At 47.0% G+C, this 26,771-nt stretch overlaps 4 protein-coding genes across 5 annotated transcripts in view; 2 read left to right on the forward strand and 2 right to left on the reverse strand.

The window, feature by feature from the left end:
* Nucleotides 1–375: 375 nt before the first annotated feature.
* Nucleotides 376–2,933, reverse strand: mdh1b (malate dehydrogenase 1B, NAD (soluble)). The gene is made up of 9 exons (XM_067260755.1): nucleotides 2,912–2,933; nucleotides 2,722–2,834; nucleotides 2,511–2,645; nucleotides 2,282–2,421; nucleotides 1,413–1,909; nucleotides 1,190–1,331; nucleotides 842–1,017; nucleotides 604–743; nucleotides 376–489 (listed from the first exon to the last, which is right to left on the reverse strand). Exons 1-9 carry the CDS (start codon nucleotides 2,931–2,933, stop codon nucleotides 448–450), a joined length of 1,407 nt encoding a protein of 468 aa, XP_067116856.1. The 3' UTR covers nucleotides 376–447.
* A 259-nt stretch (nucleotides 2,934–3,192) lies between these two features.
* On the forward strand, nucleotides 3,193–7,382 carry fastkd2 (FAST kinase domains 2). Of its 2 annotated transcripts, none has more exons than XM_067260898.1 (12): nucleotides 3,193–3,305; nucleotides 3,655–4,341; nucleotides 4,428–4,531; nucleotides 4,682–4,790; nucleotides 4,941–5,064; nucleotides 5,379–5,518; nucleotides 5,636–5,808; nucleotides 5,911–6,074; nucleotides 6,212–6,442; nucleotides 6,538–6,622; nucleotides 6,706–6,826; nucleotides 6,921–7,382. In XM_067260898.1, exons 2-12 carry the CDS (start codon nucleotides 3,721–3,723, stop codon nucleotides 7,029–7,031), a joined length of 1,983 nt encoding a protein of 660 aa, XP_067116999.1. In that variant the 5' UTR covers nucleotides 3,193–3,305; nucleotides 3,655–3,720; the 3' UTR covers nucleotides 7,032–7,382. The 2 variants fall into 2 exon arrangements, with proteins under 2 accessions (XP_067116999.1, XP_067117000.1); XM_067260899.1 differs by having other exon boundaries at nucleotides 3,230–3,265.
* A 332-nt stretch (nucleotides 7,383–7,714) lies between these two features.
* Nucleotides 7,715–10,339, reverse strand: si:dkey-1h24.6 (T-cell-specific surface glycoprotein CD28). The gene is made up of 4 exons (XM_067260900.1): nucleotides 10,089–10,339; nucleotides 8,991–9,323; nucleotides 8,713–8,870; nucleotides 7,715–8,421 (listed from the first exon to the last, which is right to left on the reverse strand). Exons 1-4 carry the CDS (start codon nucleotides 10,171–10,173, stop codon nucleotides 8,311–8,313), a joined length of 687 nt encoding a protein of 228 aa, XP_067117001.1. The 5' UTR covers nucleotides 10,174–10,339; the 3' UTR covers nucleotides 7,715–8,310.
* Nucleotides 10,340–12,032: 1,693 nt separating this feature from the next.
* Nucleotides 12,033–26,771, forward strand: part of raph1b (Ras association (RalGDS/AF-6) and pleckstrin homology domains 1b) — a 35,116-nt gene continuing 20,377 nt past the window's right edge. The window contains 2 exon segments of the mRNA XM_067260997.1: nucleotides 12,033–12,153; nucleotides 21,613–21,694. The gene's annotated coding sequence lies outside the window, so the exon portion shown is untranslated.

Below are 26,771 nucleotides of genomic sequence, written 5' to 3' on the forward strand. Positions count from 1 at the left end.
ATAGATAGTGACAGTCAGGCAGTAATGACGTTACAACAGTCTCAGAGGAAGAGCTTCACAGCTCCCAACACATGACCACTCAGACTAGAGAGATCATAGTTGGCGCTCTCCTTGTAGTCATGACAAAGGACGTTTACCCAGTACTTTCTCCTGATCACGAACATCTATTAACCCTGACACATAGACACAATCTACTGTTATTAATAGCAAGCTTACATGATAAACGTACTAACTAGTATCCAATGACTAGTTCTATTGATTAGTGATTAATGTAAGCACACAGGAAATCCCAATTTCTTCCACAGCTGGTTGTAATTATCAAATGAATTGCATCTACAAAGACATTGTGTGATAAGGTATTTATTGGTCATAATAAACAAAACTTTTAAACACCCACATTTTTACGTGGCAAATGCGTAATATTTCTCAAATGTCTTGCGCATGGAATCATGTCATGGATTTAATTGTCCTTGTTGCAAGGTCCTTCTCCTAAAAACAAAAAATATTAGACAGGATGCATGTGTCAATAAATTTAAAGAAGGCCAAAGATAGAACAGTTGCAAACTAAACAGTAAAACATCAGAATCATTTCTGTGCTCTCACAGTCTTAAGTTGGTCCGCAGAAATTTGCATTCTCGCCATCAGCTTGTCCCCAATGGTCACATCAGACAACACTGACCACTGTCCATTCCCAAATCTCACTGGCATTGAGAAGACTATTCCAGTGGGGATGTTGAACTGGCCTGCAATTATAGGAACAAATAGCATGTGAGTGTCATATAGACATATACCACAAAGTAAGGTTATACAGTAACAACTTTAACTGTCTGTTGACCTGTACCTGTGCTGAGTATGCCTAATGAGAGGACTTCCTCTGTGGACGTTTTCCCATTCAAGGCCTTTAGAACTGCAATAATCCCATTGGTTGCTGATATGGCTGTAGGCCTCTGGGTCTTGGAGGCTACAGTGCCACGTTGCAAATTGACCAAATTCTCAAACTCAGATTCCAGCCATTTCCTTGAAGACACAGTGATATACTGTGCATGACCAATGATTGTGTTACAGCGATTACAGCCACATTCTTGACAGCTAAGCTAAAGGCTAAAAAGACAAAGCGAAGTAGTTGTGTGACATCATCATGGTGATTAACTTAGCAGTAGCTAAAAGTTCATTGCAGCCAATTGGTTACCTCTCATATATCATCTCAAGGACTGGTTGGGGCAGATGGGATGGTCCACAGATTGCCCCTTGATAATTGAAGACCTTTGCCCTCTGCAGGTCAACTTGAGAAATGCCACTGATGTTTCCCCACACTATTACATCAGACACATCTAGGAAAAAGGAAGTAGAGTGCATTGGATTCTCATTCCTTCCCCTGGTGAGTAAAGGACAACATGGTTGAGCCGATCTACCTGCCGTCTTTACGTTCAGCTTCTTGGCAATGTGAGCCCTGGCCTCGTACTCCAGCTGGGTTGCCATGACGACAAACCGGCTGCTGTCGATGGAGGGCGCGTTCTCCAGCAACAGGGAGCACTTCAGGCTGACGAGGGAGTCGCCGGCGACGATCGCCACCACGTTCTCGTGCGCCCTCTGCTCGATGAGCTGTCCGTAGCCTCGGTAACGGTCCGCCACCTTCCTCGCCGTGCTCTCCTCCTCCTCTCCGTCCGACCAGCTGTCATCCAAGAGGATGATGACATGGGCCTGTTGGAAGGCCTGGTCCAGGTCTGTGTGGCCTGTGACCTGGTGAAGCTGGGGCAGGGCCAGGTCCTCTATCTCCATCCGGAGCCCCTGCATCTCCTCCTCGTCTCCCCCCACATCCAGCAGGTGGAGGCTGATGGGAGGAGCCTCGGGGAACACCCCTGGTGTGAACAGCATGGGAACGAGGATGTAGCAGGTCTGGTTCAGAGCACTGAGACAGAACACAGAGAATGGCAAATACTTCTAAGGTTAGAATAACCTCCCCAGACTACTATGTTTTTCACTGGTGCACGAGCTGCCAATCGTTTTCTCTATGTCTGGATCCACTATCATGGTAGCCTGAAGTGTGAATGAAGCGTGACCACGTTTGTTATTACTCAGCAGTCTTGTTTTACACTTGTAATGTATAGGAGCAGGAACTGTTGAAGTCCTGTGTTGTCGCCAACATCGGTATTTGAATTTTACCACCAGATTGCTGTAAAAGCGGACAACACTGATCCAATGTGTCATGTTGTTTCATACACGACGCAGGAAACTATTCACCGACTATTCACCGGTTGCACCTGTTTTGCAGTTGGCCCACCTGCTGATCCATATGTGAAGGGGCGCGATGAGACTGCTATGCACCTCCTCCTCCTCACACAGCTCCCGTGTGCGCAGGTTCTCAGCTGCAACCTTCAACATCAGCTCTGTTGACATATCGGAGGTAATCCCATAGTAACCCTGAGTGGGAGGCAGCATTTTTACATTTTGGGAGGCAACATTTTGATGTTTCCCCCATTATATCTATTAGCGGGTGACAGTGATGTTACCTGCACATGTTCCAGGAAGTCACTGAACCCCCCTAAGAGCATTCCTTTCCCCCCTCTGTCAATCAGTTCCCTCCATATTATGGGGGATTGTTCATGCTTCCAGGCATTTGTCTTGCAGGTGCTCTCCAGCCATTCCTGTAAGGAACAGAGTGGGTTGACATATTGGAATTCAATATATATAAAAATATCTCGATAACTTTTTGCTACAAACCTTCCAATCACGGGGGTGAATGGAGATCTTGTGGATTCTGAAGTTTGGCAAAGATCTTTCGAGTAAGTCAGCAAGCAGCTCTGCCTTTGCATAATATGGGCAATCTGCCTTACCTGCAAAATTAAAATGTGAATTAATATCTAATTTGTTACGAAGCAAGTCGACCATATCAGCTTAGTTAGATGCTTACCAGCAAGCACAAATTTTGCCATTTCTCTGGCAGGCGTCAGTTGCTAGGATACCAACGGTGTTACTTTAATTGAGTCCGGCAGGAAACATCCGTTGGGTGATAAGAAATGCGTAAAACCTGTTTTTGATGAAAGAGGTGTGGAAATATACCATATTTGTATGTTTCAGATACAAATAATTATTAGGTACAAAAAATTTGCAAATTTGATAACAAATGCAAATGTTAACTGCATATCAGTTACAATTGACAGGTCGAAACGTGGTGTTGTAACGTCCTATTATGGGAACGCACTCGAAGCCAGGAAACCCTCGTGAGCGTCCTAGCGGTATTAAAAATGGATTGACAGAGAACTTGGTAAATTGTATGACATAAATGTCGTCTTCTATTCTAACTTGTAAGTACGATAGCATTTTTGCCGAAGAGTAAACCATTGATAACGTTGTGTAATGCCAATACATTCTATTATATCTGCAAAACATTTTCTTACTTTGAATGCAAGCAACATTCAGAATGCTGAATTGCTGACCTTGGCTTCTGTAAAATGTCAAATTATGTAGTAAACATATTTGTTCATAGTACACTGCTAACATTTTGCGGGTTAGACTCACGTTGTTACATGTTCATACTTGTCTGCAACGTTAGCTTGCTAGCTGGCTAACACATTTTGGGGGATACATTAACATAATGAACTTCCAGCACATGCCATATCTTTAGGATGTATGTCTTGAAATCTTCACTTTCAGATAAATCAATAGCGACTTTCTGAATCTGAAACTCACCGACTCCATCATTATCCTCGTCAAGACATCATGTCAGTCCGTTTAACAGGAGAGGAGGTTCTCAGATGGGTCATGAGGACCTGCGTTCAGAGGTTGCCTCGTCAACACCGACCCCCTCAGATACAGAGGAGCCTGTTGAGAGAGTTTGACACAGGACTGACACCCATCTGGAGGACAGCAGGGTCGTTTCAGGGCCGACTGGCTGGACAGCAAGTCAACACAGTCAGGTATTACTGTCAAAGCAAAACACAAGACTTGGAGGCAATGGAAGCTGAAGAGCACAACTCCATCCAACCAGTACAATCACCAGTCATCCAGGCCAAGCGGGTTCCTTTCTCCGACAAGTTGAAGGAGTGTGGCTCCCCCACAGACGTCCTAGACCTGGTCTCCCTGTACACAGCCACCTCCAGGAGGGTCAGCAACTGCCTCACCCGCATCTGGTGCATCAACAAGACCATGACGGAGGAACAGCAGCGAGTGGAGCTCAGGCTCATGTTCGAGCATGCAGGCTTTGAGGAGCTGCTCAACACGATCATGCTGGAGGCCGGACGCATGCGGAGCCTTGACCTGGCCTACAGCCTGCTGGCTATAGTGAAGCTAGGCGTGTCGCCCAGCAGCCGAGTGGTCCAGACCCTCCTCCGTGTCTCTCAGGTAAAGCATCGGGGGGTTTTACCTTGGTGGGAAGTGACTCGGGGAGGGCTGTAGTTGTGACTCGTTCTCTATTCTGTTTACGACAGGAGCGTCTGAATGACTTTGATGAGAAGTCCCTGTCTGTGCTGGCCTCTGGTCTGGAGCCCATGAAGAGCAGCCCCAATGTTGATGCCCTGAAAGAGGGCATGAGGTAGGCATACGTCTTCCAACAGGTTCAGCATGGTCTTCAAATGGTTCCTAGTTCAGTTTTGGTCTCGATATCTTCTAAAGTGTTGTAAAATTGTCTTGACTTTTCTTAAAACAGGCTCAGTACATGTTTGGCTTTCCTCTAAATGCCCAGGTTGATCATCGAGTCTCGCCTGCCAGGCATCCAGAGCGTCATGGCCCTGCAGACTCTGATGCGCCACATGGGACGAGATGCCCCCCCGCCGTTCAAGAGGAAACTCGAGGTAAGACCTCGATCCTCTCGCGCTGCCACCTCTGTATGGTCGACAACATCTCATCTGACCCCGAGTCACTCCGACTTAGCCTGGCACCCAATTGTAATGCTATTTCATTTGTTTCGGTTGAACTTTTCGTCCCGTCCCCGTCCCTTTCAGATGAAAGCCTTGTCCATGACAGGGCAGTTCAGCCTCCCCAACTCTCAGTACATGGTCTCCACTCTGGCCACCATGGGCTTCTGTTCCAAGCCTCTGCTGGATGTCTGCTGTACAAAGATAGCAGGTGAGAAGACCCGCTATGTCCACTCTGCCACAGAGGCTAGCGGACTGCTCTGTGCTAAAGGGCGTTGTAGATTTGGTATTTGGTACACTCTCCTTACCTAGTCCGTGGTTGATACTGATGTAGGTTTCCAAAATTGAGTATCATATTGAATACTTGGGTTGTTGCACTGTTTAGGCTCCTCCACTGTATTCATTTAAAATACTAATTGAGTGTATATAAGTGTTTGACAGCATTATTTAAATATGTATAGACCTAGGTCTGGAAATGTCTTCTCCTGCTCCACTCCCTCCCTAACCCTTTTCTCCCCCTTACAGAGAATGTACATGGGGTCCCCTTCGTCAGACTGTTGACGGTGTTAAGATCATGCAGGGATCTACACTACAGGAACATGACCCTGTTCACAGCCATCTCTGAGTATGTGGTCTCCACCCTAGACATGTGGAGCAATAAACAGGTATTGGCACACAGATACACACCCACATACGCACTGTTTGACGCACAGGATTGTTGGATACAGCTGCGGGTTAAGGTTAAGTCTTGGTCAGTCTGGTTCTTTCTGTGTGGGTTCTAGGTGATTCTGTTCCTGTCGGTCTTCGAGGACCTGGGCTTCTGTGCCGCACCCCTGATGGACGCCTTCCTCGAGAGAGTTCTCCAGAACCCCCAAGTCCTCTCGTTAAAAGACGTCCTCGTCGTCCTAAAGACCTTCTCCGCCCTCAACCACGACCTGCGGGAGCACAGGCAGAGGCAAGTCGCTGCAGACCCCCCCCACACACACACACACACACACACACACACACACACACACACAAAAAAGCGTCTATCATTTTTTTGTCTATGCGTTTACAGGTTTGTTGAGAGCATGACCCACGTTCTGCAGACCTACTTGCCTAAGATGTCCTCCTCTGACCTGCTGAGGGCCGTGGTCAGCCTGTGCATGCTGGGACACTTCCCCCCGGCTATTCTCCAGCAGCTGCTGCAAGGCCAAACCCTGGAGGAGCTCAGGACTGCGGGTCAGATTTGTTTTTAGGTTTACTGTCCCTTCGGATAGAAGTGTTGTCAAAATGAATAAATGCTAAAAACTCAACTGCAGATTATGTCGATTTTGCCCCTTGGTTCAATGTTTTAACGTGTGTGTGACCTGGTGCAGGAGGCCACGCCCATGTGAGGTCAGGGAGAAGGCTGCAGATAGTGGACCTCTGTCTGAGGCTGGACCAGTCTCCTGTTCCTCAGGAACTGACCGTTCCTTCCTCTGCACTGGGCTCCCTGTCCCCCACGGCGCCCACGGTCAACTCAGGCTTGGTGACTGCGCTTCGCAGCGTTGTGGGAGACACGGGGATTCTACAAGAAGGCGTGCTCGTCGAAAAATTCTACTTCATAGGTAATGATTGTGGTTTAAGGTCCAGTATTTTTCAGTGTGTTCCCAGTTGTTAAAACCCGGAGAGTAACCACTTGTTTTTTCCCTGTGTTTTTTAGATTGTTTAATATCATGTCCCCTGCAGGAGACAGAGGGAACTACACTGCCTGAACGTGACCCTCCCCAACATGAACACAGCCAAAGGTAATTGATCTGTAATCAACCTCTACTCTCAGAAGTTGTGATAATGAGATTTGGTGCAAACTATTGTTACTATTACCTCCTAGGTCAAGGATCGCAGTGATTAGCACACCCCTCTCATCTTTATGCTATGGGACATCCCGTCCGCGGGGAATGTTGGCTATGAAGCTACGCCATTTGAAGATCCTAGGATACTCTCCTGTCACGGTTAGTTTCTAGAACGCCTCAGTTATTCTGTAGAATAGCACACATTCCTAATGTACTACATTTCCCACGATCCATCTCCCCTTCTTTCCCCCAGGTAATGGAGAATGAGCTCCGGAGTCTGCCAGAGGAAGAGAGAGCTGCGGTCCTCCGGACACAGATCTTTCCAGAACACCAGCGACTGCAGGTAGAAGAGAAGGCAGAGTGACGGAGCATAAAAACCCTTCTAGCCTAGACATCCTAACTAAGAAGTCTGAAACTCTTATAGTCAGGCACGTTGACTGTGGTTTATTGCACCGGAACCACAGTTATTCTGTTTTTACCAGGTAAAAACTTGTATCAAAATAATATATGCTGTAAGAGTGGGACTTATTTGTTCTGTAGACAGTGTTTTATACATAGAAGTGAGGAATCGCTGTTCAGATGTCAGGTGGAGTGTCTACTGTCTACTGTGTATATAAACCAAACCTCATTCAGACTGGAGCGTAACCTTTCCATGGTTGATCTGAAAAAGGATCAATGTCTTGGGGTGCGAAAAATAAAATAACCACTATGTTTATGAAGCTGTCAATAATATTTGTTGAACCATGCGTGTTGTTTTTCCATAAGCTGTATTTCTAACTATCATGTCATATACACAATAGGTAAGCATGTTACCTAGCTACTATGCCACATTGTTCCAGGAAACTTGCAGCTTTTAACTGGTAGAATTATGCGTTGGCTGTTCCAGAACACAGAAACTGCTAGATTTGCAGGTTAGCATGCATACAGAAAATGAACGACCAGGAAGTGATGCTGGTGTTTTTCATAAATGTTTTATTTTAGTAAATGGTGCATACACAGATGATGGGAATTGTTACAAAAACCGGACACTTTCAATTTGTTTGTTTGATTATTTCTGTACTTTATTGGAGATTTGAAACTGTTTGGAGCATGGACAAGTTAGTGGAAAATGTGAGACACTTTTTTGACCCATATTTGTATTCTGAAACAGATTTGCTGGTGAATATGGTTACATACCCTAACTAAGAAACCACTATTTCCTGTGAGTATTATATCACCACAGAATTGGGGTCTACCGTTAGAGCATTTCCTACATAAGGGCATCCCCACTGTAGAGGTCTTTGTGCTCAGCTACAGTTTGTGCAGCGACACATTAAGGCACAGTCAGCACTTCAGCACTCTTCCAGTGCCGTATGTTAAAGACAGCAAATTTTGTTTTTAGGGATTATGTCATTTTATATTTCCAACAAAAATAAATGGCAAGAACCAACATTACAAACATTCATTACTTCACACACAGTATCAGCATATAAAAAAAAGAAAACATTATTATTAAAAGAAGATGTTTTTACATGAGCTATAGATACAGTTTCTCAGGTAAGACTTATCAGAGCTTCCCTCACTCACTCTTTATTGTCACGTTAACTTGTCGGTTCACGGAGCATCTGACAAGGCTGATGATGAGTCGTTTCCGACAGAGGAGGTTAGAACCATCTCGGTAGTGGGAGCTGGACCCCTTTCTTCTGACCCACTGGCCCTCTGGATTTGGTGTTCATGTAGTAGTTGTGGGACAACTCCACTCTCTTCAGTTTGAGCTGCTGGTCAAACACAAACAGATCAAAAATGGAGAAGCAAGCTGGAGCTTCCAGGCAGAGTTTTGAAATCAGTTGAAGTCATTGGTAATTGTTGATGTTCGGATTATATAGTTCTGTCCAAGTGTTTTGACAACAAAATCTTGATTAGATATGAGTACATATTGTATGAGATAGATTGATAATGTAAACTCAATGTAAAGGTGGAGTTTATGGAATAGTTCATTTCATGCCAAATTAATACGCTTAAAGTGCTTGCTTCCTTCTTTGTGAGAACATCGCCATGTCACTCACCCAGATGACAAAGCTGGTGATCGTAACAACCACCCCAAAGGTGATGGCAATTGCCAGTAGTACTGCCAGTATCCACCACTTTTCGGAGCATGCTTCTTGTTTTATTGGAACAGAGACTGAAGTCCTTTCACTGACCACAACCTTCTCACACGGATATTCTGTGGATCAACGAGTCAGAGAGGTGCATCATGAACCTATCACAGGTCAACACAGGATTAGAACAGTGTATTGTAGCAAACTGTGTGTGTTGTGCTAACTACGAGGTGAGTGTGTTTTACCTTCCACAAGTAGCAGGGTCTTGGGTGCATCCTGTACTTTGCCACCAGGAGGAGGGAACGATATCCAGGCCTCACATCTGTACAGCCCTGTTTGCTCTTTCTGTACTCTGGAGATGTGAAAACTGACCGCGCGGTCTTGTTCGTTCACCCGCAGCGCCAGGTCATCCTCAACATGAACCACTCTCTCCCCGGTACTGTTCTCTAGTCCAATACGATAACTGGCAACCTCGGCCTCCCCCGTGTAGAGGTGAAAGGTCATTTCTTTTGCTGTCATGTTAGGACAGCGCACAGACACGTTGCTGTTGAGGGCCACTCGAATCATCGGGAAATTTTCTGTGGTGAGAAGGTCAAGGTGGTCAATGCTACAAACTGCTTTTTGACCTGCTATATAAACATAAATGTTAATGACGCTCAATTCTTAAATACTTTGTTCTAGTTTCATTTAACCCTTGTGCTGCCTTTGGGTCACATGACCCAAAGGTTCATAACGAACCATCGTTGTGTTTACCCAATTTTACCCAATACAAAAACAAATAAAAATAATTTTCTTTTAACCTTCGCAATGTGGGGGGTCTGAGACAGCCCAACGGTTAAAAGAAAATGCTTCACTTTGTTTTTGTATGCGGTAAAGTTGTCGCAATACGACGGTGGGTCACAATGACTGATGGGTCAGAATGACCCGAAGATAACACAAGGGTTAAAATAATGAAGTGCATAATCTGCACACACAGAATATGATTCCTGTCAGCCTGAACACAATACACCCACACACGAAATCATGTGAAAGCAACACCTGAAGTTTCAAAGGTAAAGGAAACACACAATTGTGTGAAATAGAAAGCGTGAATCACTGAAGTGTCAAAAACTCCATCCATATCACACCGGCACCCTGACACTCTTTCTGTGCTATTTAATCTGAACATTCAAGTACAATGCAAGTATGAACAATTATATTTCATCGGCATCAACTACAACTGTGATAACTTTGGAAGACAGACAGAATCAATTATTTCCCTCTCTGACTTTCTTTGGGTTTGTGTATATAGTTAACTAGACTTTGCAGAAAAGTCAGGATGTATTTAACTAACAAGCACTTACCACCGCATTCTTGGGGTGAATGTGCGATAACCACACCTGGGAAGCAGAGGGTCAGGAGAACTGATAACACCAAGAAACCAGTCATCACGATCCGTTTATCAGTTTTGTTCTGAAACAGGAATCCCAGATTCTCTCACCAAGAAGAAACTGTTAATTCTCAATGATGGGCTGGCTGACATACAACACAAGCTATATAAATCTGTACAAAACTTTTTTAGATCTCTGGAAAAGAGCGTGTTAAAGAATGAACTGTACAGCACCTTCTACTGTCACCCGCTACCAGACTCAACATAATAAGTAACACCCACATCACAAAACACCTCCTCCACATCCTTCAGCAACAATAATTATGCTTTTTCAAGAAGTTTCCGCTGTGTACCTGATTTCTCACATATATCATCATTTTCCACTCAGTTTCTATTTTTTGAATTTGCCCCCATATACCTTTAGGATGCCATGTGTTTCCTTCAGAGGAGAGTGGACGCCACTTTAGTATTTGAGTGGGGACAAACTCCATATTAATGCTCATCATTCTGGAATGAAAAGTTTGGTATGCAGGTGTCCATGTCGTTTTGGCCATAAAGTGTAGTTATGCAAAGGGTCTGGTTACATATTGGTCTAGCTCTGGTCTGGATGGAAAAATCAAAATCATAGTGGCTGTGGTGATGAAATGGGATGAACATGTTTGTCGTCATCTGTGGATGTTTGAGATGTGTTTTGGAACACTCTCAGGATGTGCAGCTACCTTTAATAGGATGCAACACTTGCAGAGCATAGTGCAAAAAGGCTGGTTGGTGGTTTAGGGTTTGTACCGTGTGTGTGGTATGAGCATACGTGAGTACATGTGCGCGTGTCTGTGTGTGTGTGTGTCTTTGTGAATAGGAGTGCATGTGTGCATGTGAACGTTAGTGTCTGTAGACAGGAAGTCTCTACACACACATCAGTCTCTTCTGGCTGTACTGATTACTAATACACTAACAAGAGCTAGGATTATTATACCCTACCACTTATTTTACACGTTTTGACAGATTGTATACCATTACATACCTATATGTACCTAACAGTAGGCTGGCCACCCATTACCACCACCAACCTTTGTGGTCTGTGGTATCAAGGTGATATCATGCTACTTGTGCAATCAAAAACCTTTAATTTTTTCTTTAACCTTCAGAATTGAGTATTCACAGAATATACATATTCATTATAGTACGTCACAGTGATGTTCATAGTGTGAGCCAACATTTCCTGTTGAAATTATTCATCTCTTTGTGTGGTTTTACTGAACTTTCCGCTTAACAGTTTGATCATGCGAAATACAATCTTCTTTAAAGAAAAAAAAACAACCTGCTTTCTCAAGGACCAAGCTGAGGCGACAAAAACACTTTGCATTAACTAACACGCTATGGTAGCATTTGCCCACTAGATGGCACAACTAGCACGGCAAGACATGAACCCTACCCTCAAGTGTGATATCAAATCTGGTCTGTAAGAATTCATAAATTCCACTAATCCAGTTGGACTTTTGTATTACGTAGTTGTGTAGGGATAAAGTCTAAATTATATTTAAATCCATGGAGCCAACACTTGATCACACAAAAATTAGAAGCAAATCAGCAATATGTAGCAAAACAAATAAAAATATTAAAGTTTTACTGGCCATATGGGGATAATGTGTTATCTCATGCACTAATACCTGCCGGTGGCCTGTCTATTAGTGGATGCCCGTCTGGCTGGTAGGATAGTGTTTTCTGATTGGATAGCAGAGACCAAATTCTGGGCTGGACAGGAAACGGAGACGCGTAGCGTGCAGTGGCTCACTCAACAATCCTGGGAGAAAAGAATGGGAAGAGAATGGGAATGGGAATTTCAATGTACAAAGTATAGTGTTAACTAAGTACACAGGCAAGGCGGCGAGCTCAGGATAAATACCATGAAGACGGTGGACATTACAGTTGTATAGATTGAATATTAATGCATGTGCTTTATTGTTTGATATTCCAAATCCGCGATATTCAGTAACCTTCCACTGGAAAACAGGAGGAGCCGCGTTGATTCCCATTTGGCTGTAAGTAGATTTCATACTGATCTCATACTCGTATTGACCAGATTTACTTTTGTTTTGCCTTTTGAAACAGATTACGGAGATAACTACTGTATGTCTTCTCTTTGCAAACATGTGTCACAGAATATGTGAATCTCCAGCATATGTGGTTATGGCCAGTGTCCCCGCGGGGAAAAGAGATTGGTCAGATTGCTATATCGGCTAGCAATGCTGTTTAAAATAAATGACCAAATGATCCTAGTTGTAAATAATCTCCCTCCTCAATGTTACAGGTCTTTTGTCCAAAGGCAATAGAAATATAGTCTCCTTGAAAATACCGACAAAAGCTTTGCCTCATATGCGGCCATTGGAACACTCCTTTTATTGGGAGAAAGGGTGTGAAGCGACGGGCCGACTCCAGACACTTTATCCATGTTTACCTTTGCAACCCTTATTTTATTTTCTTATAGCTCCGTACAGTATGGTAGGCTAATTGCTGCACAATACCTTCAGCCTATTGTGTCAACCCGTGTTTATAATATTTAAGGCTAGCACAGATGCTGATGTTTGTGACTGGCAGTAATGAAAATTGTATAGCATACATTTGGCAAATAACTTTAATCGTGTTACAATAGAAAGAAATTTGAAAAAGTCAGAATGACAAATGTTAGGCTCCTAGTAGTAAGCTAAAGAACAAATCTTCAGTCCACACCCTAATGTTAGGCAGTGGGGCACTGCATCCCAATGATCGATGCATTAGGCTATTTCCGAGGAAATATAACAAATGCAATCTTAAATGTTATCCTATTTACAGGAACAAATACGCACATATTGGATAAAACGCTATTTTATTTTTACTACCTGCCTGATTGCTTACTCCTACGGTGAGCTACTTTTGTATCAACTGCCGGGCAGCTAGCTCTCTTTGTTGGATGACGTAGGGCGCAGATTGGCTACTGTAGTTAATTTGACCACTGGCTATCTCGCACTCTTAAGCAGAGGCTACGCCTGCCTCGGGCCAATAAAGAAACAAAGCAATGGCCGGCTCCCACTCGGGGCAACGTCTGTTGAATGAGGATGCTATTATCTCTTGTAAGAGGTTTAAAATCTGATGCTCAGAACAAGCACAGTGGCACAGTTGTGGTATAATGCATAATCCATTTACACCCAGCCTCTTACAGGCAGAGCAGGGTCGACACTGCTGCTTTCAGAGAGTGTGCTTCTGGCATACAAAGCCCATCACAGTTCACAGAAAAACATACAGAGGTGTGCAGCCTTGACTGGGGTTCACTCCCAGCTCCAGACACACAGACATTAACACTGTAAAGTTAATGACCCTTCATTGACCGTGGAGTTCAAAGGTCACCTGTAGAGGAACAGAACAGCTATGCCCACTGTCTGTGCCATATGGCCCCAGGCTCTCGCCAAGCAAACATGTGCTGCCTGCACATTATTTGTCCTGTCAGGGCTGAGCAAAAAAAATAGTTTTTTGATGGCATTCTCTTTCAAAGGCAGAGCAGTGTGTTTTGCGTTTGGCAGTTTTCTGAAAGGCTCGTAAGTGTGATGCTGATAAGAGACTTGTACTTGGCGGCACCTTTTATCAGTTTGACCAGTGTCCATTGTTTTATTGCTTTACAGTAGATAGTTTGTTACTGACTGAGGCAGGAGTGCAGCGTTTTCTGCTAGGGAGGAATGAGGAACCCAGCAATACTCAAACAACTGTTCTTGTTTTGAGTGAACTCAGTAGCTGCCAGTGTGGCAACGTCATGAGATCCCATATGACCCGACCAAGGAAATCCATTCATAGAGCAGTTGAAGTTGGACAATAACGAGTGGTAGAAAGGGAGTTTGCAGCAGATGGTTTTACCATTTGCTCAGAGCAAGACAGAGTGTAGCAGGAGTCGTGGGTCGAATTTCATTGTCTTGCCAGAAGCACAGTTGAAGTGACTCTATAAGTAAGGCCTTGTAAACACAGCAAGGTAGAAAAACTTTTTTTTTACCAGAACAACCAGTATTGAGTCAACAGTATACTCCAAAAATTATCATGCAGCAAATTGAATGAAAAAGTCTCTTATCAAGTCGCTCGAAAGCATTTTTCTGTCGCTGTGTCATACTAGTCATGAGCGGCCTCAGTTCTGTCTATAGGCAGGGTTCTTCAGGGCTGACACAGCTTGGCTTTGTCTCAAGGAGGCTGTATGAACAGCTCAGTCATGGTTTAATGTTTCCACTGATGGAGGAGAAACATCTGTCAGGAACTGGTCACTTCGGTTCCTTGTTATCCCCCCCTTCTCGTCTCAGAGGGAGACGTAAGCGTTTGGAATGCTTCTCGGGCTTCAAGAAAGAGCGGCTGGAGAAGAGAGCACATTCAGTACGAAACGGCAACACGCAGCAGATGCTGAACTACTTGCTGCACTACAGGGCTGCCCTATTTTCGGCCAAAAATTGCCTCTGCTTCTTGTTTTGGCTCACTATTGTTCTGAATAAAGTGGGCTGGAGGCTGGTCACAGTTGGGATGGTTGCTGCTGTAGTGCTGTGTGTGGGGTGAACACTAGTCCTAATGGGACAAGGGGGGAGGGAGGATCTGTCTGTTCAAGCAGCCATGTCCCAGGGCATAAGGCTGAGTCACACAAAAGAACCAGCACCGAGATGGTGTAGATTTACCTGGGCTTCTGTTACAGCCAGGGGTGGAGGGGGTAGGCCTGGCCTGGTGTTGGGGCTTGAAAGAGAGGACCTTCAACCATCCCAATAACATACCAAGACAGGGAGCCTGAGAGATGAGGGGAAGCTGATATGGGTGTCTTTGATAGGAGGAAACTCTGCCCTGAGGAGTGGGGCAGGGATGTGAAGGGGATGTGAAGGGCAGACTAGCACCATGGTGCCCAGTGTATCGTCACGTTCATATTCCAGGACAGGTGGTGCACACCAGAGGGCATGTACTCCCTGGTACTGGGTGCCTTCGTCTCTGTAACTGGGTGTGGGTTTGTTCCTTTATATGTTGCCGTAGCACATGGTTCTTGTCTCTGAAGGCCCTTGTTCCTGTAGCATTTTGATGACCTTTGATGACAGCTGCAACTGCCATTTTGAAACAAAGACAGCCAAGCTGCCCGCCCTGCTGTGCCTCTCCTAGATGGAGGAAACTTTCCCAGATAACCTTAAAGCCCAGGACTCCACATCCAGTCTCTCCAAGGGTCGGCCCTGTTCACTACAGATAGCTATCTGTATACTAATAACCTGTGAATGGATTTCCGTCGAATGTAAAGCAAACAGGGTTTCTTGACCCAATTGTTTAGCGGTCCACCCAGCAGGAGGAGTGTGTGTGGGCCAGGGGGCCCGACAGTTGATGCTCTCAGATGGTTGGAAAGCTGGTGGATGTGCAGGCGCTCTCTCGTCGCACTGTTCTATTTGATCAGGCAGAAGGAGGTCACCGGCCCTAGACTTTGCTTAGGGGAACACATCTGGGTCCTCGCGAAGCAGATGAGGAGGGCTTGAGCAGTGCGATGCAGACTGCCAACCAGATGAACAAGGGGGAAAACACTCTTTTCCCATAATGACAGCAAACTTGTTTTAATCTGATATGTATTATCCTATCTAAACCTGTTTTCAGTTGTCTCTCTCTCCCTCTTTCTCTCCCTAAGCAGCTTAGGTAGTTATTAATCAATAGCATGATGAAGACAATGGCAGGTGGCTGGTTTTGACAGTGTGATTGTGTCCTCAAAGACCCCCTTCTGTGAGTACTGTGCAGATGGTCTCTGCTGTGCTCACTCCTGTGGTCCAATCAGTGTTGACATAAGGATCATGTGACAGGAAATGATGCTCCCAGTGGAGTTGGAGACAAGTGTTCCACAACCTGTCATGGTCTTATCCCCCTCCTTGGCAAAATGCTAGTGGCAAGTACTATTAAACACAGTCACTGCTGTCCTTTCCTTTCAAACCATGCACCAGTACTATATTACACCATTTGATAGTGCTGCCTGTGGTTTGGTTTCAAACTTTTTAATACATTTACATTTATTCATTTAGCAGACGCTTTTATCCAAAGCGACTTCCAAGAGAGAGCTTTACAAAGTGCATAGGTCACTGATCATAACAACAAGATAGCCAAAAAACATCGCGAGTAGCCAAAACATGAAGCACACATTGTGAACAACCAAAGTAAGTGCCAAAGGGAAGAACCATAAGAGCATGTAGTTACAATTAAACAACATGAATCGCTATAAGTGCAAGTGTACCTGTGGAAAAAAGCAAGCAACAGTAATAAAAACAATATAATAATAACTCTGAAACACAACTTTTAGGGGAGAATTCCATCCCAGTGGGAGATTTCACACTGGAATTCCAGTAGGGGTGTCATCGGTGAACTGCATAGAGGATGTAAGACAATAGTGATTTATTATAGTCGGCTGTCCACCCTTTAAAGGCCCTGTTAAAACTCCAACCATGACAGGGATCAGCGGTCAGACTGATGAATGACGGACAGAGACAGACGGAGATTTAACAGGTTATGTGTGGCTCGAATAAGTCAACACACGTCCTCAGTCATGTGACACCGTACTACCGCCATAAAAGTAGGCTGAAGTGGACTGAGGCAGGGTTTTAAACTCCTACATTGCATCTTCTTGTTCTCGATTCACCTAAAGACACTGAGGGCACGAGGGATGCCTGTCCAACCTTTCCCAGAGGACTTCCTGTCTGGGCCCCTGGCTCCTCAGGGAGGGGCCCAGGTGCCGTTATCCAGCCCAGTCTTGGTTCTGTCCCCTGACCCTTCTTGTCCTCTCTGATGTCACCTTGACAGCAGACTGTATTGGTCAGCTGGCCAGGATAGACATCATAGTCTTCCTCCTTTGTGCTCTCCTCTCCAACAGTTCAGCTTGTTGTCATGGAGCACGGACGGCCTGTGTATGAAGCGTACGCGAGGGGCTCTGATGCTCTGATGGAAAAGGCGAGAGAACTGTACGAGAACGTGCGTGCGCGTGTGACTCTCTTGGGATTGCTTGTGTTCCATCATAATCAGGGCAGATTTAGCTCAGTGCACCCGCTCACCCCGCTGTGGACAGCCTCCTCCAGTCTTCCCCGTTTATCTGGCCCCAGAGTTTGTGTTTGTAGCTCTGTTTTCCTCCGAGTGGTCTCTGCCTCACATTCCATTCAAGTCCTCAGAGAAAACGTCCTCTTCTCTTCGGAACACGCCGGAGTCATTTCTGTGGGGTCCCTGGCGTGATCATTCAAAACTCACCATTGTCTCTGTTTTCATCTTCTGCGTTCCATTGCGTTGGGTTATTCTGTTTGTGTGTGGCGCACAGAGAATGCGTGTCGGTGAAGATGCATTCTTCGACTTCTTGAAGAAGTCGATTTGATTTTACGGAGTGCAGCTGCTGGATTGGGTTGAGCAGCGTGTCGTTGCATTCAGTCCTGCACCCTATCACCCGACTCCTACTCGGAGAAACCACATAACTTGCTTCTGAAAATGAAAATAGATGTGTAAAAGGTATGGCGTCCCCATTACAGCTACTGGGATACAGCTTTTCTTTCTAGACGTATAGAATAGACAGATTTCTGCTGAGGCCACTCAATGGACTACTAAAGGAGTCGGACGTAGGCCTGTTTCTGTCACAGCCCGTGCTGAACAGAGCCAAGAGTCTGAGCCACCAGCACTGGGCCCCGAGCAGGGCCCTTGGCAAGCGTTTCCTCATTCATCTAGCTGCCAACCTCAAGGGCAATTATTGGACTGCTGAGATTGTGAGAGGAAGAGCTGACAAGATGGAGAGCAAGAGAGAAACGGCGGAAGCTTGGGGGGAGGGGGGACAACTTGGGGGGTAAGGAAAGGAAGATGCCAGAGTCAGGCTTGGTTATTTTACGGGCAACCGATGTCATTTGAGAGTGTGCACATAGAAACTTTGAGGGGGGTCCTTGTTCTTTCCCACGTGTTTTGCCAAGGTGTCAGAGTGCTGGAACAGTCTATACCAATTACTCACCCTGTAGTGTTAGTATCCGTGTGTTTTTTGTTTTGAATGTGCTCGCCCATGTGTGCCATTGTGTAAAACTGAATGCTAGACATATGACTGTATGGCTCGCCAGCTCATAATCTCGTTGAGTAATACTGTGAACCTAGTCCAAACAGTGTGAGTCACCCACAGGGCTAACTGCTAGGCTAATCTGCTCAGCTTCTCTGATCTTTGGTAGTGATCCTGATTACTCGTCCACGTGCCAGATAACTATGCCTCAAGGGCGGACTCCAGATCAGCCTCCAAGTCTGACAGCCAGCGGGGGCTTGGCCGTCAGAGAGTCACTAGCTGATCTTGAGTTAGCCAACATTGATCCTAGTTTGAAAGCCATTCAGAAGATTCTGGAAAACTCTGGAAGACATGCCCTGAAAGGTGACAAAAGTTATTCAGTGGAGGTACCTGAGCCAGCTTTAGCTTGGGTTCAAAACAACCCAACCGTTCCTCCCTGTGTGAGAGCAGATTCCGGCGTGCATTACCCATAAAACCCTGCCATGCAGCCAGCCAATGAGGCTTGCCTTCGTCAGATCTCCCGGGTCACCGTGGGAAAATTCCTGACTCGGCGTATCCCCTAATTCCAACCATGTGTGGTTCTCAGTGGAGCATCGCTCCAGGACGGGACCATGGAGAATCCCACTGAGGAGCAGGATCAGGTCCCCCCTAATCAGCTCCAGACCTCACCCTGGGAGAGCGCCCTCTAAACCAGACCCTCGCTGCCCTGGATGGCTGGCTGGATGGGTCAACAGCATAAGGCCCCCTGTGTAGTTTGGACAGATGGCCCATTGTGGGAGTATAGGAACTGGATGTGTCTGTGGGGGGACCCTACTTATGGTTGTTTAGCTGAGCATAGCCTCACTCATTTTAAAATGCTTGTTCATTAATGTCTTCCTCGATACAGTACATGCATAATATAAACAAGAATATCTGTGTGTGTGTGTGTGTATATATACACTTACTCACACACACACACACACACACACACACACAGTATATAGATGTTTATCATTGATCTATGCAATATTTAAACATCTCTTAAATATCCATGCCTATACTTCCCCACAGCTCTCACAGTTTAGACCCACTTGCTCACTTTGCCTGGTCTTGCAAAAGCGCCACACTAATCAATACTAATGCACCAACCTTCCAAGAGTTGGCGGGGGAGCTCACCTATCGATCCAGCAGGCTGCCTCCCAGCAACAATCAGGGTCACAGCGAAGGCCTTATCTGGTTTTAAGAATAGAAGATGCTGTTTGGGGCTTCTGATCAATAACTACAAGGTTTCAGTGGATCTGCTCGCTTTGTTCAGACCCTTTTAGGGTTTGTTCTTATTTTGTCGGAGGAATCTGATGTGATGGACAGATAATCACCTTGATTGTTCTGCCTCTCAGGACAGTCGGGCAGTCTGAAAGCAGACTTTCAGACTGTGTTGTTGTGTTGTTGCCTAGATGGGATCTCAGCAGAGGAAGAATGAGGGAAATGTGTGCAAACAGATAGAGGATGGTATCTGATGTTTAGAATGGACTGGCTCTGAAAGGATGAGCGACGGATGGCAACACGGATCGGATCAGAGCTTTAGTTAGGAAGCTGTCAAATGTGATCTGCACTGGAGTTTTTTTTCTCTCTCCCTAAAGCACACTGAACCACTTCCTGTTGCGGGAGTTTTGGAGGGGATTTTGTACTGTACAGTGTATGTGTCCTGGTTTTCTCTCTCCCTTCCGAGTCGTAACAATCCCGGTCTTTATTTTCCTGTGACTTCATCACCTCCCCTGCTGTCTACACTTGGACTCTGCTACGTGCCCCCTTTCCCACTTCCTGCTCCGACAGGAAATGAGCATCCCAGTAGGATTTCTGTTCATGCAGGAAGTGTGGGTGGACAAAGGACACACCTGTATCCCATAGAGATTGGCCCAAACAGGAGGCAGTGTTTCCCCTGGATGTGGGCAGGCCTAAATGAGTGGCAACACCAACACTCTCCAATTAAGGCCAGTTCCTTTTAGGGAGGTTAAAACAATCATGGACATTCAAACAATATGGAAGGTTCTAATGAGTGGGCAGAAAGTGAGGGATAGATTGACAGCATAGATTAGTTGTGTCAAGGTTTCAACCGTGTGTGTGTGTGTGTGTGTGTGTGGTGTGTGTGTGTGTGTTAGAGAGAGTGAATGTGAATATGAAATGTGCATGTGTAGGCTGCAGGACTGCGCTTGCAGCTGTGCATACTTGTCACGTCCACGCTCGCTCCACCGCCAGCACGGTGATTGATACATTTTATCTGTGCAAATTTCACTGGGAAAGGACTTTAATCTTGCATAGTAAACTGAGCTGAACAATTGTATCACATGCACAGGTGAATGTGTGCCAAATGAGACAGAGAGACACACACACACACACAAACATTCTTCAAATTATGAGCCACATGCTGTTGTGTGGACAGACAGTCTGCACAGTTGCCACAGAGGCGGCAGCTGTCTGTGGCCTGCTGGGCTAGCGAGCCACCCCAGTTAGCCTCCACAGCTAGCCACCCTAGTTAGCCTCCACAGCTAGCCACCCCAGTTAGCCACCCCAGTTAGCCTCCACAGCTAGCCACCCCAGTTAGCCTCCACAGCTAGCCTCCACAGCTAGCCTCCACAGCTAGCCACCCCAGCTAGCCACCCCAGTTAGCCACCCCAGTTAGCCACCCCAGTTAGCCACCCCAGTTAGCCTCCACAGCTAGCCTCCACAGCTAGCCTCCACAGGGCAGGAGAGCAGAGGGTAGATATCCTGGAGTAGGGACCAGCGTTGAGATAAACACCAAACACTGTGGCCTGGAATCATACTGTAGGCCGTGTACTGAGAAAGAGACCCATGCTTAGTGAACCATGCTGCTCCCTTGAATCACTTACTACCATATGACTCAGCTGTTTTAGACTATGATTCATTAGGGTTACATTTATGAGTCAACATTTGCGGTTATGGTGATTGATACGAATCTCTGTGTGGGGTAAATCTTTCTTAGCATGAAGACTGTGGTAGTGATTCACCACCTCAATGCTCGGAATGTGAGCCCTGAGGTGTTCATGCAAATAATACTCAGAAGTTGCACGAGTCTTGGTTCTGATGAGCCCTGAGTTTTGGTTTGTAATTCTGACTCATGTTGTGCCTGTCAACTGGTACAAGGGAGATTTTCACTGTTTTCGTCTCTGGATTGAGCGTGTGTGACGGTGTGGGTTTCCTTTGCCTCACCGGGCTCTTCTTGTTCTGGCTTACAGGCTAATCCTCTGCATTCTTGTGACAGTGAAATTTGGCAGTGCGCTGTCGGCCGTTCTGTGGGCTTTCTCTGCGGCCGTGGTAGAACACGCTTATTGATCCTCGGTTTCCATTTCTCACTGAGTAATGGTCCTCAGCCAGGCTGAGTTTCAAGCCCAGGGTTTTGTTTCATCGCTAGGAAATAAAAATATACAGTAAATCAAATCTGACGTCCGTGTTTGTCTGTGCTCTCTTCCTCTCTCAGGGGATCAAAGCTGTGGGAGAGTGGTGTGGGGCCTTCATTTGACCTTTGACCTGAGAGGGGAGAAGGGAGATCCACTTCTGAGGTAAGATCATACATATATACTGTGCGTACGAGAGAGAGAAAGAGAGAGAGAGAGTAGGATCCCCTTTTCAAAGCCTCTGGTTGTTTCTGGAGCTCCCTCTCATATCTCAGAGATAGATGGGACCATCAGGCGGTCTCTCTATCTCTCCATTCATTCCCCGTCCAAATCCGCCCCATTTAGAGAAATATCCCATGTTTGTTTTTCCATACGACAAGCACACATGATGTCAGCCAGGAAAAGGGCGGCGGGCAGGCAAAAAGGGACGCCTAGACAGCACACGCCTCCATGAGCTGTCCTCGTAAATCAAGGCCAAATGAAAGAGGAGTTTTTAAGGCAAGGACCTTGTCAGTGGGCCCTCTTTTCGGAGGGAGATAATTCCAGGCTAAAGTAGAACCATGTGAGGGGTGTACTGGACTGGTATGGTGCTGGAAATGCCACAGGGGGCAGTGGAGAAGTTCCTCCTTCTGTTCCAGGAAGTAGGAACCCCTCGGCAGTAAAAGTCACAAGGCTGTTCCTGTTATTTCCTGGTCTGCCGTTTGTGGTACCCCCCCCCCCCCCCCCCCCCCACTCACACTAATCACCTTACTGCCTCACTGTCTGGTGTGCTGTGCGTGAAGGCTAGGGCCACAGACGTGTATGAGTCAGGAGAGAGAGAGAGAGAGAGAGAGAGAGAGAGAGAGAGAGAGAGAGAGAGAGAGAGAGAGAGAGAGAGAGAGAGAGAGAGAGAGAGAGAGAGAGAGAGAGAGAGAGAGAGAGAGAGAGAGAGAGAGAGAGATGAGAGAGAGAGAGAGAGAGAGAGAGAGAGAGAGAGAGAGAGAGAGAGAGAGAGAGAGAGAGAGAGAGAGAGAGAGAGAGTGAGAGAGAGAGAGAGAGAGAGAGAGAGAGAGAGAGAGAGAGAGAGAGAGAGAGAGTGAGAGAGAGAGAGAGAGAGAGAGAGAGAGAGAGAGAGAGAGAGAGAGAGAGAGAGAGAGAAGATGAGAGAGAGAGAGAGAGAGAGAGAGAGAGAGAGAGATGAGAGGAGAGAGAGGGAGGAGAAGAGGAGGAGGGGGAGAGAGGAGACGAGAGGGAAGCGAGAGGAGAGAGAGAGAGAGAGAGTAAGAAAGTATAGTGGAACACTGGGAGAGGGAGAGGAAGCAGGACGGTCTGTGTTTTGTTTTCACTCTGTGTTAGAGAGACCTATATTCATCCTGGTAGAATGGCCTACATTCACTCTGGAATGGTTAACTCTTGGAGCCTCCGTGGCGTTCAGGAGCAGGGGATTTAAAGAGGGTTTTATATAGGAGACGAGTCTCACGCTGTGCTGTCACTCAGTCTGAGTGTGTGTGTGTGTGGGTGTAAGAGCCTGCATGCCTGCATGCAGCAACAGCAATAAAGGCTTGTGTTTTCAAAGACACACACACAAACGCTGTGTTTCTGAGTTTTGTCTACACAGAAGACAGGTAGTGTGGGTGTCTTTGGGTGTGTAGAAGTTGGATGAGACTGTCAGTAATAACCAGCCCCTCTGTGGACATATAGATGACAGGCAGACGAACGTCACAAATATACAGCGTGACAAAGGCATGGGCCTACCAAGGGTTGACACCCACGAGCATATGTCGTTGTTCCTTCGGGTTTCCATAGCGACAGCGCTCTGCGCATTCAATGTCTTCTTTTTTTTTAAGTGGTGTGTCCTTGAAACTCTATCCTTTCCCCTGTGTGGTGAGGCAACCTGACTCGACATTTGAAGAGGAGACCCTTAGGAGCCACTGTAAACGAAGGGATGAGCAGGGTGTGTGAGTGTATGTGTTGGTGTGTGTGTGTTGGGTGGTGGTACCCAGAGGGATGGGTTGGTTGTTCCGGGAATACCAAGAAAGGGAAGTGTCGTGTGTAGGTCGCCAGGCTAGGCAATAACATACGGCACACACATACGCACACACACACACACAGTACACAGAAACAGTTGCCAGAGGATGGATAACAAGGAGGCCTTGAGCCCCGGGTCCGAGTAGCCTAGCTGTGGCCAGCTGCCGGGGTCAGAGGTCAGGGCTGGGCCTCTGGAGCGTGGCGAGGCGCTGGCAGCCCAGCCAGAGAGGCTGCTGGGAGCTGGAGTGGTGTGTTTTGCCGGAAAACATTCCCAGCTGCTTGTGTGTGTGTGTGGGGGGGGGGGGGGGGGGGGGGGGGGGGGGGGGGGGTAGTGTGTGTGTGTGGGTGGGGGGGGGTAGTGTGTGTGCTCATGTGCCGTGCAGGTGTTGCTTGGCACGAGCAGCCTACCCACCGTGTCCCTCCCTCCCTAACAGGTGGCAGCAACATCATGGCTGGACAGACAACACCGAGGAGACAGACCAGTCATTAGAGAAAGGCTCCATGCACTCACACTAAACACAGGTTATTTACCCTTGGGGTCGCTGTGTAGTACTACTGTTTTAAAGTGTGGGTGTGTGTGTGTGTGGGTGGGGTGGTGTGTGTGTGTGGGTGCGTGCGCTCATTGTTATCAGCACCACTGGCCCACTGCTGGAGCCCACCTGGGACCCTGTGAAACCTGATCGCCACAGGAAAGTAACTGGACTATCGATTTCACGTTTGGCCCAGTGCCCCTGAAGGTAGACAGGAAAACCGACATATCTGTGTGTGTGGGTGTGTGTGTAGTTCAGTTTATTCTCTCTCAGTACTCCTAAATGTAGCGATAAAGCTTAATGAATAGCCCCTTTCTCTCCACATGGAAAACGTCCAATATGAAAATCAATTTAGGCGTGATATTTGCCTCCCCGACTTCTGAACAACAAGCAGATGTTTGTCTTCGGGCTGAAAACACACATATCTCAGTCGTTACGAGTCGCATAAAGATTAACTTTTTTTAATAAGTGATCTTCCGTGAATATTGAACCAGCGTTGTTGGCGTGGAAACATGTCATAGAGGGGGCAGTCCTGATTTGCATCCAAGCTGACTGGCTGGCTGGGTTCCGAGGGGAGAGGGGGGGAGGCATGGGGGGATGGGGGGGGGGGGGGGAGTGGCCTGTTACTATGGAGAAACCTGCTCCACAGTCACCAGCTGAGCTCTGGCTGCCTCCGGTGGGAATGTGTCAGCTGGTCAGCCTGCGAGCCCCCTTCCTCTCCTCCACCTCATTCTCTCCTTTCACTCTGTCCATATCTCTTTATAGCCTTCTGCCTCCTTTGTCTATCTTTCAATGCTCTCTCTCTCTCTCTCTCTCTCTCTCTCTCTCTCTCTCTCTCTCTCTCTCTCTCTCTCTCTCTCCAGTCGTTTAGTTTTTTTTCCCTCAATTACTCTGTCCATCTCTGTCTCTGTTTAATTGGCTGGGTATACCAGAGTGTATTTAGTCTTGTTCTGTTTTGTGTCTGAGGTTGCAGCGTGAGCATCTCCTCTCTGCCTCTCACCCTGCCTCTCCCTCTGCCTCTCCCTCTGCCTCTCACCCTCCCTCTCCCTCTGTCTCTCTCCCTGCCTCTCTCCCTGCCTCTCACCCTGCCTCTCAACCCTGCCTCTCTCCCTTCTCTCACCCTCTGCCTCTCTCCCTGCCCTTCTCCCTGCCTTCTCTCCCAGCCCATCTCTCCTTCTCCTCTGCCTCTCTCCCTGCCTCTCCCTGTCTGTCAGCCCTACTTGACGGATGACACCAGAGCTGCTGTTATGTTACCCTGCCCCCCCCTCCTCATTTTCTAATTGTCCGTTCCCCCAGACATCTGTCTATCTATCCATCATCTCCCCTCCTGTCTCCTCCCTCTCTATATTCTGATTTGCATATTGAATCTCAAGTGGATAGCGCCCCGAACAATGAACGCAGGCTAGGGCATTCTGTAGGTGTGTGTGAGGCTTTGACACAGAGAGCCTGCAGGGCCAGCCATGATGGGTGCACAAAGGACTAATTGAGGCTTGTGGACCAGCCACACCCTTCTGGACTGGCCTCTCCCTCTTCCAAGGCACCAGGAGCCAGGAACTGTTATTCCATAACACAGCACCCTAGGTATTGCGTAGCTTCACTGAATAACACTATACTTACAGTATGAGATGATGTCAGCCAGACTGCCCCCCCCCCCCCCCCCGCTCTGCAAACAGACCTTTTTTCATGTACAGATAGTTTTGGCTGGTCCCTGTTTGCCAAGGGAGTTGACAGGATAAAGTGTGTAGGAGAGAGTGTAAGGGAGAGATGACAGGAGGAGAGGGGAGGGAGGACGGAGAGAATGTGAAGGGAGAGAAGGCAGGAGGAGAAATGGAACACAGCTTTGGATACATTCAGACACGGGGCCTGTGAAATAACTGTTATGTCCCCCCTCCCACACACACACACACACACACACTCCTTTGACACACGCGCACACACACAGATTTAGTGGCAATACTGTCTGGTTTGTGTCACACAGGCAACTAAAGCGTGCGACAATGCGAGCCCTTGAGAGTATAGCAACACAGCTCTCCTTTCTCCATTCATGTAGCAGGGCAAGCCACGCCCTGGTCTTGGTGACGGGGGAGGGGCACAGAGGTGTTACTGAGGGTGTCGCTGACGCCGTTTCAGGCGCCTTTCCCTCATTTAGAGGCGCTGTGCTGAGTTTCCTGGCTTCGGAGTCCTGCGTTAACGCCGTTCGTTTGTTCTGCGTGGGAGGCGGTGCGTCGGAGATTGTAAACTGTGCGCTGTCTGGTGTCTGTGAAGGCTGCCTGTCAGAATGCCCGGGACGATGATTCGACACCAAGCGCGCACACGCTCACATGCTTTTGAACACGCCAACATACACACGCGCCAAACGCACACGTTCATGCACACACCCGTTTCTCCCGATTGCGGGTCAGCTGGATGGTGTTTCGGTGCGACGGACACGTCATGTGATTCATCTCATTCGGGGTGTCTTTTCACAGGGAAGTCGGGCCCGGCATCTGTGAGACACGAAGACGCCAAACGTTTGTCCGACATTTTGAAGTGGACGCTTCATGGGATTTAGCTTCCGAGTGTGGTTCACGTTCTGGGAAAAGGTCAGGGTCATTTGACCATGACAGTGCCTTCTCTGTGGAACTGTTATTGATGGTGGGCGTTTAAACATTGTTTTTAAATAAATGTTACTTGTCCACAGGGCCCACTCTGTCCTGAGAAACCGC

The sequence above is a fragment of the Osmerus mordax genome, chromosome 22 (genome assembly GCF_038355195.1).
Source record: "Osmerus mordax isolate fOsmMor3 chromosome 22, fOsmMor3.pri, whole genome shotgun sequence".
Taxonomy (NCBI): domain Eukaryota; kingdom Metazoa; phylum Chordata; class Actinopteri; order Osmeriformes; family Osmeridae; genus Osmerus; species Osmerus mordax.

Bases quoted from the DNA above. Each gene is read 5' to 3' on its own strand.
- fastkd2 (XM_067260898.1), top strand. From the start codon at position 3,721: ATGTCAGTCCGTTTAACAGGAGAGGAGGTTCTCAGATGGGTCATGAGG. The intron at 4,342-4,427 runs GTAAAGCATCGG...TGTTTACGACAG, and splicing joins CCCTCCTCCGTGTCTCTCAG to GAGCGTCTGAATGACTTTGA. The intron at 6,443-6,537 runs GTAATGATTGTG...TGTGTTTTTTAG, and splicing joins CGAAAAATTCTACTTCATAG to ATTGTTTAATATCATGTCCC.
- mdh1b (XM_067260755.1), bottom strand. From the start codon at position 2,933: ATGGCAAAATTTGTGCTTGCTG. The intron at 2,835-2,911 runs GTAAGCATCTAA...TTAATTTTGCAG, and splicing joins GGCAAAATTTGTGCTTGCTG to GTAAGGCAGATTGCCCATAT. The intron at 744-841 runs GTACAGGTCAAC...CTATAATTGCAG, and splicing joins ATTAGGCATACTCAGCACAG to GCCAGTTCAACATCCCCACT.
- si:dkey-1h24.6 (XM_067260900.1), bottom strand. From the start codon at position 10,173: ATGACTGGTTTCTTGGTGTTATCAGTTCTCCTGACCCTCTGCTTCCCA. The intron at 9,324-10,088 runs GTAAGTGCTTGT...TTCTCACCACAG, and splicing joins TTCACCCCAAGAATGCGGTG to AAAATTTCCCGATGATTCGA. The intron at 8,422-8,712 runs GTGAGTGACATG...TTTGACCAGCAG, and splicing joins TCACCAGCTTTGTCATCTGG to CTCAAACTGAAGAGAGTGGA.